Raw genomic sequence first — 14,817 nt, forward strand, 5'->3', positions numbered from 1 at the left:
ACATCTCTATGGGGAATGGGGCCTCTGCTGCTATTCTGTGACGTCGGACTACAAGCTTCTGGTCTGTGCCTACTCTGTAGCTCTACTGGTGGATGGAGAAGGGTGATCTGTGACACTGAGCACTAACTCTAGGCACCACTCTACTGAATCTTCTTTCCGTTTTGTTTCATTAACATATGAACATAGTAGGGAATGAAAGTAACCAAAGTTAGGGGAATGGATGCACTTTTACAAAAAGACAGCACATAAAATAAATGCTCTTCCTGAGTCGGGATCTGGAGGAAATGGTAGAGGTGCAATGTGGTCAATGAGGTCAAGGCACAGAGCAACCGGAAGCTCAGTGTGTAGCTATATCCACCTCGGCAGCTCAGGAGGAACATCTCCGAGTTGACTGCAAAGCCCAAGCCGAAGAGGACCCCGAGGTTTCTCACGAGTCCAGCAAAAGGCGTGGTGTCAATGTGGATCCAGTCGGGGTTGGCACACCACTTTTTGGCTATGGGCACGGACCACAGTAGGTCAATGTTGAGCAGTCTAAGAAGCAGGTAAAAACCAAGTGCAAACAGGAAGAGGAAGAGATTGGTCTTTAGGTATGTGCCCAGGCTGGCCGTTTGGATGCCTGGAGTGTGTTCAAAGGCCTCTGCCACCAGCATGCCTGAGGATTGGAAAGAGACACTGACGATGACTGTGTGCCCTTGAGCCCCTCAAGGATCATTCCTCTCTGCATTAAAGAATTTGCCACGTTTTCAATGACAAGGGGCTTTAGACACAGAGGTTCTATCCATTTTCTAAAGCCTTTTATAGGCAGTAACTAAAAATGCAGGTTTGCCCACGGTGTTTTCATTATTCATACTAGTCCAGAAGGATCGTTCTGGAGTTGGTGGCACTGACTGACAACCCACTTTTTAGACAGCACTGATCTAGGTACTTGCAATTAACATTTCAATTGCCATAGCCAATTAGCCTTTGAAAGGTAACATGGTGCTGAACAGTGGAAACTGAGTCGTGGTGAACACTGCTTCAGGAATACAAAGCAGCTACTAAATGAAATCCGTAATCATGTAATAGTCACTTCACGTGTTTCAGAGAGAATAGCACAGTGTGCAGGTCTCAGAGTCATTAAGTTCCCCGACGCAAGACTCAAGCACACTGTCTGAAGTGATGGTTTGGGAGTTAGACTTAGCTCTAATTTCACTTCAGAAAAGCCCATCTCATGAAGCAATTTGTGAATTTATGCCACTGAGACCGTGCCACTTTGTACATGGAGGCTATGAGAGGTGTGTTGCACCACATCAGCTCCCAGGGTAGCATTTAGTATCAGTGACTTCACAGAATAACCTCTGAAATTGGAAAGTTGATTACCGGGGAGAATCTGATACCCTTAAACAAATGAAGCTAAAGCTTTCAAAGGACACAACTAAGGGTAAGTGATCATATTTACCACCAATTACTCCAGGAATAACTTGATGAGGAAAATGTGTTGCTATGAATACTCTGGAGATGCAGACACTGATTTGAATCAACCAAAAAACACTCCAAAGAAATGACCAGGTCAGTCTGCGATGGAAGAATAGATACAAGTGTAAAAAGCAAAGAAACTGTATCACTCCTAAAATTAGAGGGGATGACATCAGATGATCCTTCTCAGAAGAATCTTCTAACTGTGACATAGCATCATGATTTGAGAATATTTTTTTTCAAAACGTTGTTTCCACATACTCCATAGGATGTGAAAAGTTTTAACAGAGATTTCTACATTTCTCAATGCATTAAATTTAACCAGTGCTATATGCTGAGATTTAATAAATGTTAAAAAGGAAGTCAATTTGACCTCTATGAAATAAGAATAATTGTTTTAATGGAATAGGAGAAATTCAAGTTTGGGGGAATTACTAATATCCAGATTGATCAAGGATGAACCATATATATTTTCATGCCCTGCCCTATGTGCCTTCTCTCTCAACCTTTCTTTGCTTGAGGAAAACTCAGTAGAAAAGCAGCTACCATCCAGATGAAAAGCACATGAGCATTCCATCTGAGGCTAATTTTCATGAGGTTTAATTTCGCAGATTTTCAAAACTCCTTGTTTCTTGTTTTTTTGTTTTTTTGTTTTGTTTTGTTTTGTTTTGTTTTTGAGACACAGAAAATAGAGAACAGGGGAATTGACCTATAGGTTATATACTTTGGATTAGAAACAGCAATGCACAAAAAACATAAAAAATATTAAAATCCAAGCAATGCATGTCATTGAAAAAAAAAAGTGTTAGCAGCATTGAGTTCCAGGAATCCTTGAATGGTTTGTTCCTGATAATCAGACTGAAATGTGGTTATATAAATGCTAAGGAACACAGAGAAATGAGGCTTTGAAAGAAGTAAGCAGGATATCAGTGTGGAAGAAGAATAAATAAGAATTTGGTAATGTAAAAGTAAGAAGCACACACTCAGTAAAATTTTATAGATGAAGAAAATACTGCAGTTATAAAAATTAAAAAGGAGTTATGAGAATTTTTTTCTTAGAAGAAACATATTTTTTCAGGTTTGGTCATTGGAGGCAGGAATACAGTATAGATAAAAGGTGAAACTGACCTAGATTCCTACTTTGAAAACTGTCTGTGAATAGAAAATGCTAACTTTTTTACATTATAACACCTTTTTACTATTGTTGTTTTGGGTTGGGTAATAAATACATTAAGGCATACAGGTCCCAGTCTCATTAGAATAAACTTTTAAGATACCAAAATTCCTTTAGTTGTTTGTTTTTTATATTATCCAATACTAATCTAAAAAGTGGAATATGTGATAGATCTTGAAATTTTTTTATTTTAGAAAACTTTTTAATCATGGTATATGTTATAGTATTTTTTTAAGGTTAACTTGCAAATCTAATTTCAAGTTGCCTAATTTATGGCTAAATTGGTACTCATGATTGTTTTAATGACAAAGTATTTCAGGAAAGAAGAGAAGGAAACAACCCAATTTCTAAACAACTGTGAGTAACCTTCAAGTTCTAGACCTTTCTAAACATTAAGAAACCTACTAACATTAAATCTACTAACATTCAAATTTAAGTTTGCTTCTAGAATGTTTTTAATTAAAAAGTTTGTGTACTCTTTAAAGCTGGAATATATGTTACTGAAATCAAAAGCATTGGCTATTCAAAGAAGGAAGCATAATTTTACTAAATAAACTGATGCAGTCAAGGAGAATGATGATTCTCAAAACTTCCTGTTAATTTTAAAGCAAGGGAATGTGCATGCAAAAATGTTTCCTCACGCTGTATAATTTTAGATGACGTATTTATGAGTTATCAAGATAATTATTGCATTTTGGAAACCCAGAGGCACATTTAGTAAGTCTTTCATCAGTTAAACATTTCCAACTTGAAAAGCGGAAATAGCTATGAGCTAATTAGGCTATTATCTTAAAGGAAAATATTAGTTTTCTATTCATTTTGTTATTTTGTCTATGAAAGAATAGAATAAGCACATTTTATTCATTGACTAAAACTGCACTAAAATTAATTTTTAGACGAGACTTTCTGTATTAAAAACTGTTGTATTCCAGTGTTACAGAAACTGCAGCAAGGCTGACCTGTGCAGAGTGATAGAGAACTTATCCATCCCACAGACAGTGTGGCTCAGGGCAGCGGTTACCATGACATACCAGACACAGGACGAACCCATTGCATGGCCAGATGGACTTCCTGCAACAACAAAATGTCCGTCCATTTGAAAAGTGGTTAACTATCAAGATAAGAAATGAATAATAGAATAGCATATTCACCATGAAAATTATGAGTAACTCAGAAAAAAATCACAAGACATAGGCTAAATATAATGTTTAGAAGTGGGTAGAAATAAGAAAAATTGAGTTACATTGAGCCTGAGAAACACTGTCTCAAAAAATTTTTTCCCAGATTTTCAGGTTCATTCAATTCCAGAAATCATATACTCAAGGCTCATTAAGAACTCAGTCTGTTGCACCCAAATCTGCCACAGCCCTACTAATTCTTCAATATTTAATTGTTTTTTAATTGACAAGAAAAAGTATTAGGTTAATGCGAAAGTAACTGCAGTTTTTACCATCGAAAGTAATGGCAAAACCACAATTACTTTTACACCACCCTAATGCTTGTATTCGATCTTCAATTGGCTTATTTTCCTTGGGCTGAGAAGTCAAACTCCAAAGGATATCATTGCTATGCCTGTGATTTGCTGATTTATTTATAAATGACTGCTGTGTACTAGCAGTTACTTCTATGCCTATCTTGTGGCCACTGCAGTGAGAATCTTTGTTTTAAAACAGAAGATGAGGAGAAGCTGTAAAGAGGGCATTAATCCTAGCAGAAAAAGCCTGCAGACAGTAGCATTTCTACTTCCAGAATGTCTTTTCCATGCTACTGAATTTTTTATTAATCACTTTACTTAAATGTCCTCCCTGATTTTTCACCTAGTAGTTCACTCAAATTAAATATCTGTCTCTTATTTGTTAAACAAAGACAGACCTATTTCTTATCTGCAGAAAATTTCAGAGCCTTTTAAAAACTATGCCTAAATGAATTGGACATCTCCCAGAGAGATGCAGTCTTTCTTTCCTCTCTCTCTCTTTCCAGAAAATGTCTTATAAGGTGGAACACATGCCAGAAAGGGCTGGAATTGACCACGATAACATTTCAGTGGTCTCAAATGTTATCCAGCCAACCATTCATCCATTTATCATACTTCGGTTTCACAAAGATAAAATATGCATCATCCCTCCCCTGATGGAATGCCCAGTCTAGGCGATCAGATATATAAATAATTAGTTATATCATTTAGTGTAATAAGCGATATGACAGATGTATGTATACTTTTATGGGAACAAAAAAGACATATTCAGAAAACTCATTAGGAATTTACACATTCTCTACTACCCTTAACTCTACTCAGAGTTAGTTTCGAAGGATGTCAATTGGCAAGAATGTTATGCTATGTAAAATGATGAGGTACAATATAGCACATTCCTATAAATTAAAACATGTACTTTTTAAATATATGTTTCAAAAAACTTTTTAAAACAGGCTTATAATCAACTATCACAATAAAGACTTTATACTCATACAGAATCTTAATTAGAATAAAAAAGAAGTGGCCCAAGAAGCCTACTTGTGTACAGAGAAAAAAAATACGTTTTAAAGAGATTGTTCTAGGGTTAGAAATAGTCTTTACTGGCTATAGTAACATTGAGAAGTCCTTACCTTTCTTACAAAAGACTTGACTATTCCTCCCTCATTCATGAGATTCTCAGAAGACCTATAATAACTTTGAAAGTTGCTTAGCAGCAGATAAACCAACATTTCTAAGATCTTAGTCTAGTTCCTTGATAATTTGTTCTAGTTAACTGTTTCTTGTTTTAGTATCAAGCCATTACATTCTTCTGAAAAGTAAACACCAAATATTTAATCATTTGGGGAGTTTTCTCCCAATCTACCCTTTCATAAATAACAAAATGGAATTTGAGGTGTCTCTTTTTTTTTTTTTTTTTTTTTTTTTGCTTTGCTTTCTCATTAGTAATTTTGATTGTTATGAAGTTTTAGCATCCTCACTCATGAGATTTTCTTTACTACCATATATAATATCAGTTACTAGATGATAACCCTGTGTAATGATTCTCTATTGGAAGACCTTCAGTAACTGGAGGCTGCCGTAATAGCTTACCTGGACCTGTTTCACATGTAGTAGGGAACTGTTCAAGGCATGGACTTGAGTGATTTGGGTAAATCTGAGTTTCTTGGACCCACCAGTAAGGTCGATGACCAAATAATATCCTGTATTTAAAGAATTATAAACATGCATATATATTTACATACACAGCTATTATTTAATTGGAGATTAGCAATTCTTTCCTATAAAACATGACTCAAGCACAGGGTTAATTGTGAAAGTTCATGATTAAGAGACTTTGAAAATACTTAGGTCCTGGTCTCTCACACATTATTAAAGGTGGTAGTCATTTGGGATTTTGGCACCCTGGTTTCCCATTAACATGGGGGCTTTTTTCCCTTGCAGGGAATGTCTTATGGGTGCTTTGGATACTTAGACTGGAGATATCAAAATGGTCTCTGGAATTATCAATGTGTTCATTATCATGCTGCTCATGTAAGTAATTCTTTTTTTTTTTTTTTTTTTTGAGACGGAGTCTCGCTCTGTCGCCCAGGCTGCTGGAGTGCAGTGGCCGGATCTCAGCTCACTGCAAGCTCCGCCTCCCGGGTTCACGCCATTCTCCGGCCTCAGCCTCCCGAGTAGCTGGGACTACAGGCGCCCGCCACCTCGCCCGGCTAGTTTTTTGTATTTCTTAATAGAGACGGGGTTTCACCGTGTTAGCCAGGATGGTTTCGATCTCCTGACCTCGTGATCCGCCCGTCTCGGCCTCCCAAAGTGCTGGGATTACAGGCTTGAGCCACCGCGCCCGGCTCATGTAAGTAATTCTTAATAACAGAATGTGTGTTACAGGGGCATGGGAATTACTTATAAGTCATTAAAGAATACATTTCTGGCCCAGCGCAGTGGCTCACACCTGTAATCCCAGCACTTTGGGAGGCCGAAGCCAGTGGATTACTTGAGGTCGGGAGTTACAGACCGGCCTGACCAACATGGAGAAACCCTGTCTCTACTGAAAAGACAAAATTAGCCTGATGTGGTGGCGCATGCCTGTAATCCCAGCTACTCAGGAGGCTGAGGCAGGAGAATTGCTTGAACCTGGGAGGCAAAGGTTGCGGTGAGCTGAGATCGCGCCATTGCACTCCAGCCTGAGCAACAAGAGTGAAACTCCGTCTCAAAACAAAAAACAAAAAAAGTATACATTTCTGTGCTTTTTAAAAGTTCTACTTATGAATCTGGTGTTTCAAGTTAACTGGTATGTTTGAAAGATTTCGCAAGAGAAACAATATACATCTGAAATGTAATCATTATGCCAAAGCCACAAATATAAGGATAAATCTTAGGAAAAATGAAATAAAACAGAAATCTTACCATTTAAATATAAGATTGAACCAATCCCCAATGACTGCTACCCATATGATCTTGGTTCCAACTGTCTGATTAAGCTGAAACCAAAGCGGAAAATAAATGAAAAAGATATTCTGGGGGTCTCCAATATTGGACATAAAATTTAGAAAATTGTAGTAAGCTCGGTAGTCCTTCTGCAAATGCTGAATTATGAGCACTCCATTCCTGTGAGGAAATCCATCTTGAAAAAGAGGCAATTCTAAACATAGAGCACTTGGAGCTGAAGTGCTCTGATTCCCACTGTTTTTATACCGTGCCTTTGTGGCATGTTGAGCCATTACTGCAACATGTGATGCTGACCATCTGTGGAGAGGGCACACCAGCCCTCCTCTGCTGAAAAGCTTATCTATTCATGATTTTAATTGGTGGCAAAGAGTGAAGTACCTGCTGATCTGTGGCAATTTGAGGGGGAAATTCGGATAGAAACACAATGAATTTCTTATGCAACCTCCCTTTTGAATTAAACAGTTGAATCTTGTTTGTTTGAAATTTTTTGTACAGTTCATTTCCTCCAAAGTCAGACATTAGCAATTTCTATATTTGGTGAAAAGACTTTGCAAATAATTATTGCATGTAGAATAGCCCATAAAGTGCTGCATTTTAATTTAAGATAGGCTGTGTCTCTCTACTTTATTGGGTCTTTGAGGAAAATGCTTGAATAAATGCCTGGGTATGAAAAATATATGATATGACAGATTATCTTCTGATCACTGATTTAAAATAAGAATCTTCAATTTTCTTTATCCAAGAGAATGATAGACTATATATGGAATAGGGAAAGAAATGTGTTGCTTTTTGACTATAAGACAAGCAAGCAGAAATGAAAGTCATTTGGCTAATAGAAATGTGTTAGGATCAAATTGTATCTTTTATTAACTAGAGAATACACTTGAGAGGAATGGGGAATGATTCATGTGACAAAGATAGGAATAGACTTCAAAGGGCTTTTGACCAGTCAGGAAAATGGTTTGTTGAGAACAGTGTTAAGCAGAAGTGGAAAGCACCAAACAAATGCTGAGAATGAACAGAGGGGTAGCACAAAGAGACTGTGGATCTAAGTCACAGGTCCACAATCTACGGCTGTGGACTATGACTAGACTATGGACCAGGGCCATGGTCCTGGACTATGGACTATGACTGGACCATGGACTATGGACCAGGGTAGACTGACAATGAACAGAAGGGTAGCACAAAGAGGCTATGGATCTAAGTCAGAGAGATGTTGGGTTTAGAGAACTGGACTGTGTCTAGAAGGATTAGTGGGAAAGCAACTAAGCCTCACAAGGGGACCAGTGATGGATCTAGGTAACCTTGTTATTTTATCATTCGGATTTTTGTCTTGGCTTACCATGGCCTAAGTAAAGACAAAAGACTTCAGTAGAGGCCTTCACAGGCTATGACTATCACTTTGAACTTCTCTTCGAATTTTGGGTCCCATCATTTAACAGCACCATTGTTACCGGGCTTCAGTGTCTATTGGTACCTTGCCTGGAATAAATGCATTGACTGACCATTAACATCTTTTGGGGTGCTTTTTAAATTGCCATAACTGTGTCCCACCTGAGATCATTTATATTTCTAGTGATGGAATTTGGGCATTGGTATTATTAAAATAGTTCTCAAGTGGTCCCAATGTGGTATAAGGGGCTTCAGATCATTGCGCTAAGGCAATCCATATAAGGAATTAGCCTTGACTAATTAGAGTCTGTGCTTCGGGCTTTTTTTTGTTTTGCATATTCAGGTTCTATAATTTCCATAATCTCTTTAACGAGCCATGAAGAAGAGCATAACTTCCCTTTATTCTTTTTCTAAAAAGTGTTTGATCTACATAATTCATAATATTTATTTTCTTCAGAAATGTCTTATCCTTAAATCAGGATGTGAATGATATCAAATACATTTTGTTTTCCAATTAAAAATTAAACTTCCTGCTCTTCAACACCTCAGAGTCTGTGATTAGCCTTTCATCTATGGTAGTTAATTTAGAAAGATTGTCTCCCGAGAACTATCTGGTTCTGTAGACTGTGGGATAATTAAATGAAGCAAAAGCACCTTGATTTCTTTCACCCTTTAACAGCACCTACTAATCTGCTTATTCCTCATAGTTCATCATTTTTAGTCTTTTCGCATCTTAGCTTCTATGCATCTGTCAGTGATGCCTTCTCTAACCAGCATCCTCACCACTCCTCTGACAATGGTTTCTCTCAAACACTCTTTTCTCCTAGGGAGTTGTATGAGTCTGCTAGGGCTGCCATAACAAAGTACCAGACTGGGTGACTTACACAACAGAAATACAGGAAACTAGGAGTCTGAAATCAAGGCGTCGGTAGCATTGGTTTCTTCTGAGCCTGTGTCCTTGGCTTGCAGGTAACTGTCTACTCTTTATGTCTTCACATGGTCTTCTTGCTATATGGGTGTGTTCTAATCTCCTCTTTTTACAAGGATACCAGTCTTATTGGATTAAGGAAGATACTAATGACCTCGTTTCAACTTAATCGCCCCTTTAAAGATCCTATCTCCAAACACAGTCATTTTGGGAGGTACTGGGGCTTAGGACTTCAACATGAATTTGAGGGAACACAGTTCAACTCATAACCGGGATTTAAACACAATTTATAATAATGTATTTGTGATGAGCGTATATGTTTAGTATCTCTCTCCTGCACTACAGTATAAGCTCCATAAAGCAAGGGGTCCTGTCCACTTTGTGCACCAGTCACAAGCACAGTTCCTGTAACAGGCCTGTGTAGAAGCCAGTCGCCCATGAAGCTGGAAAAGCTCGCATGGGCCCCTAAGATGGTAGGTTGGGCCAGGCACAGTGGCTCACGCCTGTAATCCCAGCACTTTGGGAGGCTGAGGTGGGCGGATCACCTGAGGTCAGGAGTTCAAGACCAGCCTGGCCAACATGGTGAAACCCCATCTCCACCAAAAAAAAAAATACAAAAATCAGCCAGGCGTTGTGGTGGGCTCCTGTAGTCCCAGCTACTCGAGAGGCTGAGGCAGGAGAATCACGTGAAACCCGGGAGGTGGAGGTTGCAGTGAGCTGACATCATGCCACTGCCCTCTAGCCTGAGCAACAGAGTGAGACTCCATCCAAAAAAAAAAAAAAGGCAAGTTGTTACTGATAGTTTAGAGTGTATTCACAAGTTTATTTTCTTTTTATTAAAGAGAGGGCCTATATAACAGGGGCTTTATAGAGGGGCCTATATAAAGTCATATAACAGGGGCTTTAGATTTCACAAAACCTGAAACTGCCCCTGGGCCCATCATAGTTATTTAGTAAATGTTTATTGAGTGAATGAATTATTGAACAAAGTTGATATGAGTACTACATTATAAAGAGCCTGTGTTTTAAAACTATCTTACTTACTTGGTTAGTGCAAACTCAAAATGCATTTCTCCACAGAGATCATGTTATATAGTGGCAATGTCAAGAAAGTGTATTTAAGGTGGAGAAAACATAATGTGTATTCTAGAAAGGGCTAATATATTTGTGTGTGTATATATATGTGTATGTGTGTCTGCATGTGTATACATACATATAGAAATATGTATGCAAAATATGTGTATGTGTATATATACATATATTAGCACTTTGTGTGTGTGTGCATATATGTATATAACATATATTTGTTATATATATACACATATATGTATATAACATATATGCACACACACACAAACATACACATCTGCTTAAGATTGAATAGAATAGAAGATTCAACAATTAAAAAAAAATTTGGCCAGGCTTGGTACCTCACATCTGTAATCCCAGCACTTTGGGAAGCCATAGTGGGAGAATCACTTGAAGGCAGGAGCTTGAGACCAGCTTGGAAAATGAAGCAATACCCCACCTCTATTTAGTATATATTTGTTTTATATATATTTATTGTATATAAAATAAATATATTTTAAAATTCTATAAAGGAAAGAAGAGAATAGAGTGAAGGGAACAGGGATAAAAAGCAGACTTCTTTGAATATGCTTATTTTATAGATTTGACTTTGAAACCATGTAAATATTTTACATAACTATACAGCAAAATTAAAATTAAGATGTGATTCATACAAAATTTTAAAAATGAAAGAAGTGAAAATACCACTTGATCCATTATACTGGTGAGCGATTCGCTTCCAGCTTCTCAGCACTTACATGTATTTTATGATTTGTTCCTGTGGGAAATCTCTTTCTACACATTTCTTTAGTCCTCCTCCATCTGCCATCTGCCTCTCGAGTTGCCACTGCTTAGGGTGGGGATGCTCCTCTATCCTATGTGGGCCCCAGCAATAGGGAGATACAGGAGGTTGGTTCTTTCTGACACTAATCATCTTCCGTTGGAGCTCTTCCCTCCAATGACAGAGCCTGCCTGACAAGCTGGGTCATTTCAAATCCAAGGTTGTTAGAGTTTAAGGTCTGTGCAAAATCAGTTCACCAAATGATGGAACAAAGTCACATTCAACCTACCCAGACCAAGATCCAAAAGAGGGTAGATCCACCCGTACTCATCCTCTTTTTGAAGCTGTCTTTCCTAAAGTGTGACCTGTGGACCGCCTACCTCCTACCACCTGCAAGCAATTTCCAGGCCCACTCCAGATCACAGAATGAGATATTTTGGAAATAAAATCCAGGAAGCGTTCTAGTAAGCTTTCCACATGGTTTCTATACACATCAATTTTTAGAAGCATTGTCTTCATTCATCATTCCCTTGAAACAAGGTTTCTATACTCCTCCTGTACCTCCTATGTGGAGTTGGTCTCTCCTTGTACCACTTTCTCAACTTCTGCCTTAAGCCATTTTTTTTTCATTTGCTTTATTTGGGGGTCTGTATTATTCCACTCTTTCCCATGGATGCAGGCCTGGTCTGTTTCCATATTCTTCCTTTTAGATCTCCTTTTTGTTATCTTTTTTTTAAGACACATGGTAAATACCCAAAAAATATTAGCTATAATTAATATTAGTTATTCTTATTTTGCCAAATAGTTTGTAAATGTGGAATTGAATTCAAGCTCTGACATTCTCGATCAGAGTAGAAGTAGGGTTAAAAGATATAATTTTGCTCTTATACACAATTCTTACGTTGCTTCACCTTTGTATTCTGACATCTCTGCCTCTTCCCCACTCTCTCTGTTCTCTCCTCTCTTTTCTTCTCCCCCCCCACCTCTCACTCTCTTTTTTCCACTATCCTGTCCCCCCCTTTTTTCATACTAAATATTTAGTTATCTAAGTGTTTTAATTGGTCACTGTCAACTCCAACAGAGCAGAGATAAGTCTGAATTGTTCACTATTGCATCTGGGAATCAAGCCAGATGTCCTACACATTAGGAGATGGTTTTCAGAAATTATATAGCCAGCCACCGTTCCCTATGGGATCACCTCCTTTTCTTCCTGTTATAGTAGAACTCTCCATTTGATTCCTCCAAGTGTTCAAGGACCAGAACTCTGCAGTGTTAGAAAAAGCACTTTTAGGCCGAGCACAGTGGCTCACGCTTGTAATCCCAGCACTTTGGGAGGCCGAGGTGGGTGGATCACCTGAGGTCGGGAGTTCAAGACCAGCCTGACCAACATGGAGAAACCCCGTCTCTACTAAAAATACAAAAATTAGCCAGGCATGGTGGCACATGCCTGTAATCCCAGCTACTCGAGAGGCTGAGGCAGGATAATCGCTTGAACCCGGGAGGTGGAGGTTGCGGTGAGCTGAGATTGTGCCATTGCACTCCAGCCTGGGCAAAAACAGCAGAACTTCGTCTCAAAAAAAAAAAAAAAAAAAAGCACTTTTGGAGTGGAAGAAATCTTTATGTGTCTGTGCTTTTGGGTCTAACCTTAGCCAAATCTTTTCAGTCACCAGGCAGTGCATAACGTGAATTGATTTATTTAGGGGTCAGTGAACTTCCTAAAATTGCATGCAAAATGTTTGTGCTTGTACATATCTCTTGGAAGAAGCCACGATTTTCACCAGATTCTCAATGGAATCCCTGACCCAAGCAAATTAAGTACAGCATGAGATTCACTGGAATCCCATGCACTATACATGGGGCCTATATCCAGGATCCTCCCATTTCCCCAGTTTCCTCAGAGATATCTTCATAACTCCAACTACCCTAGCATGAGTTGCTTGTCTTAATGACATCCTTCCTCTTAATGACTTTTTACAAAAAATATTTTACTACTATAGTTGGTCCCCAAACCTTATTCTGCTGCCTTGTTTTTTAGTTAATCTCTGTAGTTGAATACTTCCAGTTCTTTCTAGAATGTTCTCATTCTGATTCATTCAAAGTTTTCTGAGATTTTGATTGACAGTAAATCCCTACCTGTATTACTTAGTGGGACAGAGGATAGACTTTCTCCAATATGTTTCACCACGTCAAATATTATATAACTGCAAGATATTTCTTATCATAAAATGAACCATTCATAGCTGAGTTATAGTGCTCATGGCAATTCAACACCATTCAGAGATATTTGACTTTAGCTTGTGTTACTTATAAGGTGGCAGTAAACAAAAATATATTGGAGGCATTGACCTTTAATGTCTCTGCATGGTCATTATCCTTTTACCACAAACTTATCTGCCTTCTCTAAAATAAACTGTATTTGAGATCTCTCTAGGGTCACCTTGCAATGTAAAATGTATTTATTTAAGATGGAATTTAGACCCTAGTGACCTTCAGAAAATCATTACCTTCATTCTGGCTAGCATCCCAGGAATATTGGCATTCCATAATGACACTATTATGAATGACCCTGCTACAGCTGTTCTAAGTACCCCCCTCCATTAGTCTCCTTAGGTACTTTTCTCTAGAAATGATCATGACCTATACATCTATATACTTTTTCTTGGATTACCGAAGGACCCAACAGAGTTGCCCATTGAGCAGTACTATTAACTTTCTTCCAAGTAGTTAATATATTGTATAGCTGTGTTCATTTTTATAGATGACTTAAAGAGTACTGTATAGAGAGATTGTGTAAAGCAGTGACTCTCAAACTTTAATATTCATCCAATTCCCCTGAGGGGCTTGTTAAAACACAGATTACAGGGACTCCGAATCTTTGATTCACTAAGAATAGAGTGGGGTCTGAGACTTTGTATTTCTAAGTTCCCAGATAATGATGATGTTGTTGGGTGGAGAACCTCTCACTTTTGAGAAGCATGAGTCTACGACACTGACAGAGTCTAAGACACTGTACCACACAGGACAGAGATAGATCAGACCTCAAGAATCTTGAGGTCTAGTAGGGAAAATATGATATTTACATATGTCACATACCATTGTGTCCTTAGAGGTGAACAGATAGGGTAAATGGAAAAAAGGAAAGGCAGACATAGCTTTCAGTCTGTGAGATTAGGGAGCTTTTGTGGTGGAAATGGCAAGTGGCTGGGCCTTGAGATATGAGTAGAATTTAGAAATGCAAACTGTAGGATGAAAGGGAAAAAATATTCAAGAATATAAATGAGATAATACCATTATCACACCTAAAAACATTAACATTCATTGATGAATGTATTTAAAAGCTGTAAAAGAAATCCTCATTTTTGATATTTATGAGACAATTTAAAAATTGTACCTAGAATGGTCAGATTCATAGAGACAGAAAGTAGAATGGTGGTTGCCAGGGTGTGAGGGGAGGAAAGACAGATTCGTTATTTGATGGGCAAAGTTTTTAATAAAAAGAGTTCTGGAGATGAATAGTGGTGATGGTGCCATAACGCTGTGAATACACTTAACATCCCTTTACTGTACACTTAAAATTGGTTAAGATGGTAAATTTTATG

General features: G+C 38.1%; 1 protein-coding gene across 1 annotated transcript; it reads right to left on the reverse strand.

Moving 5' to 3' along the window:
- Positions 1-86: 86 nt before the first annotated feature.
- Positions 87-7,321, reverse strand: G6PC2 (glucose-6-phosphatase catalytic subunit 2). Its single transcript, XM_050751041.1, has 5 exons — positions 7,008-7,321; positions 5,694-5,803; positions 3,589-3,700; positions 1,439-1,554; positions 87-652 (listed from the first exon to the last, which is right to left on the reverse strand). The coding sequence occupies exons 1-5, from the start codon at positions 7,319-7,321 to the stop codon at positions 141-143; spliced, it is 1,164 nt and encodes a 387-aa protein (XP_050606998.1). The 3' UTR covers positions 87-140.
- Between the last annotated feature and the right edge of the window lie 7,496 nt (positions 7,322-14,817).

Source organism: Macaca thibetana, chromosome 12, assembly GCF_024542745.1.
Source record: "Macaca thibetana thibetana isolate TM-01 chromosome 12, ASM2454274v1, whole genome shotgun sequence".
Taxonomy (NCBI): Eukaryota; Metazoa; Chordata; class Mammalia; order Primates; family Cercopithecidae; genus Macaca; species Macaca thibetana.

Coding starts and splice junctions, on each gene's coding strand:
- G6PC2 (XM_050751041.1), bottom strand. CDS start 7,321: ATGGCTCAACATGCCACAAAGGCACGGTATAAAAACAGTGGGAATCAG. Junction 5,804..7,007: donor TTCAATCTTATATTTAAATG/GTAAGATTTCTG, acceptor CTTTAAATACAG/GATATTATTTGGTCATCGAC. Junction 3,701..5,693: donor TACATGTGAAACAGGTCCAG/GTAAGCTATTAC, acceptor TTGTTGTTGCAG/GAAGTCCATCTGGCCATGCA.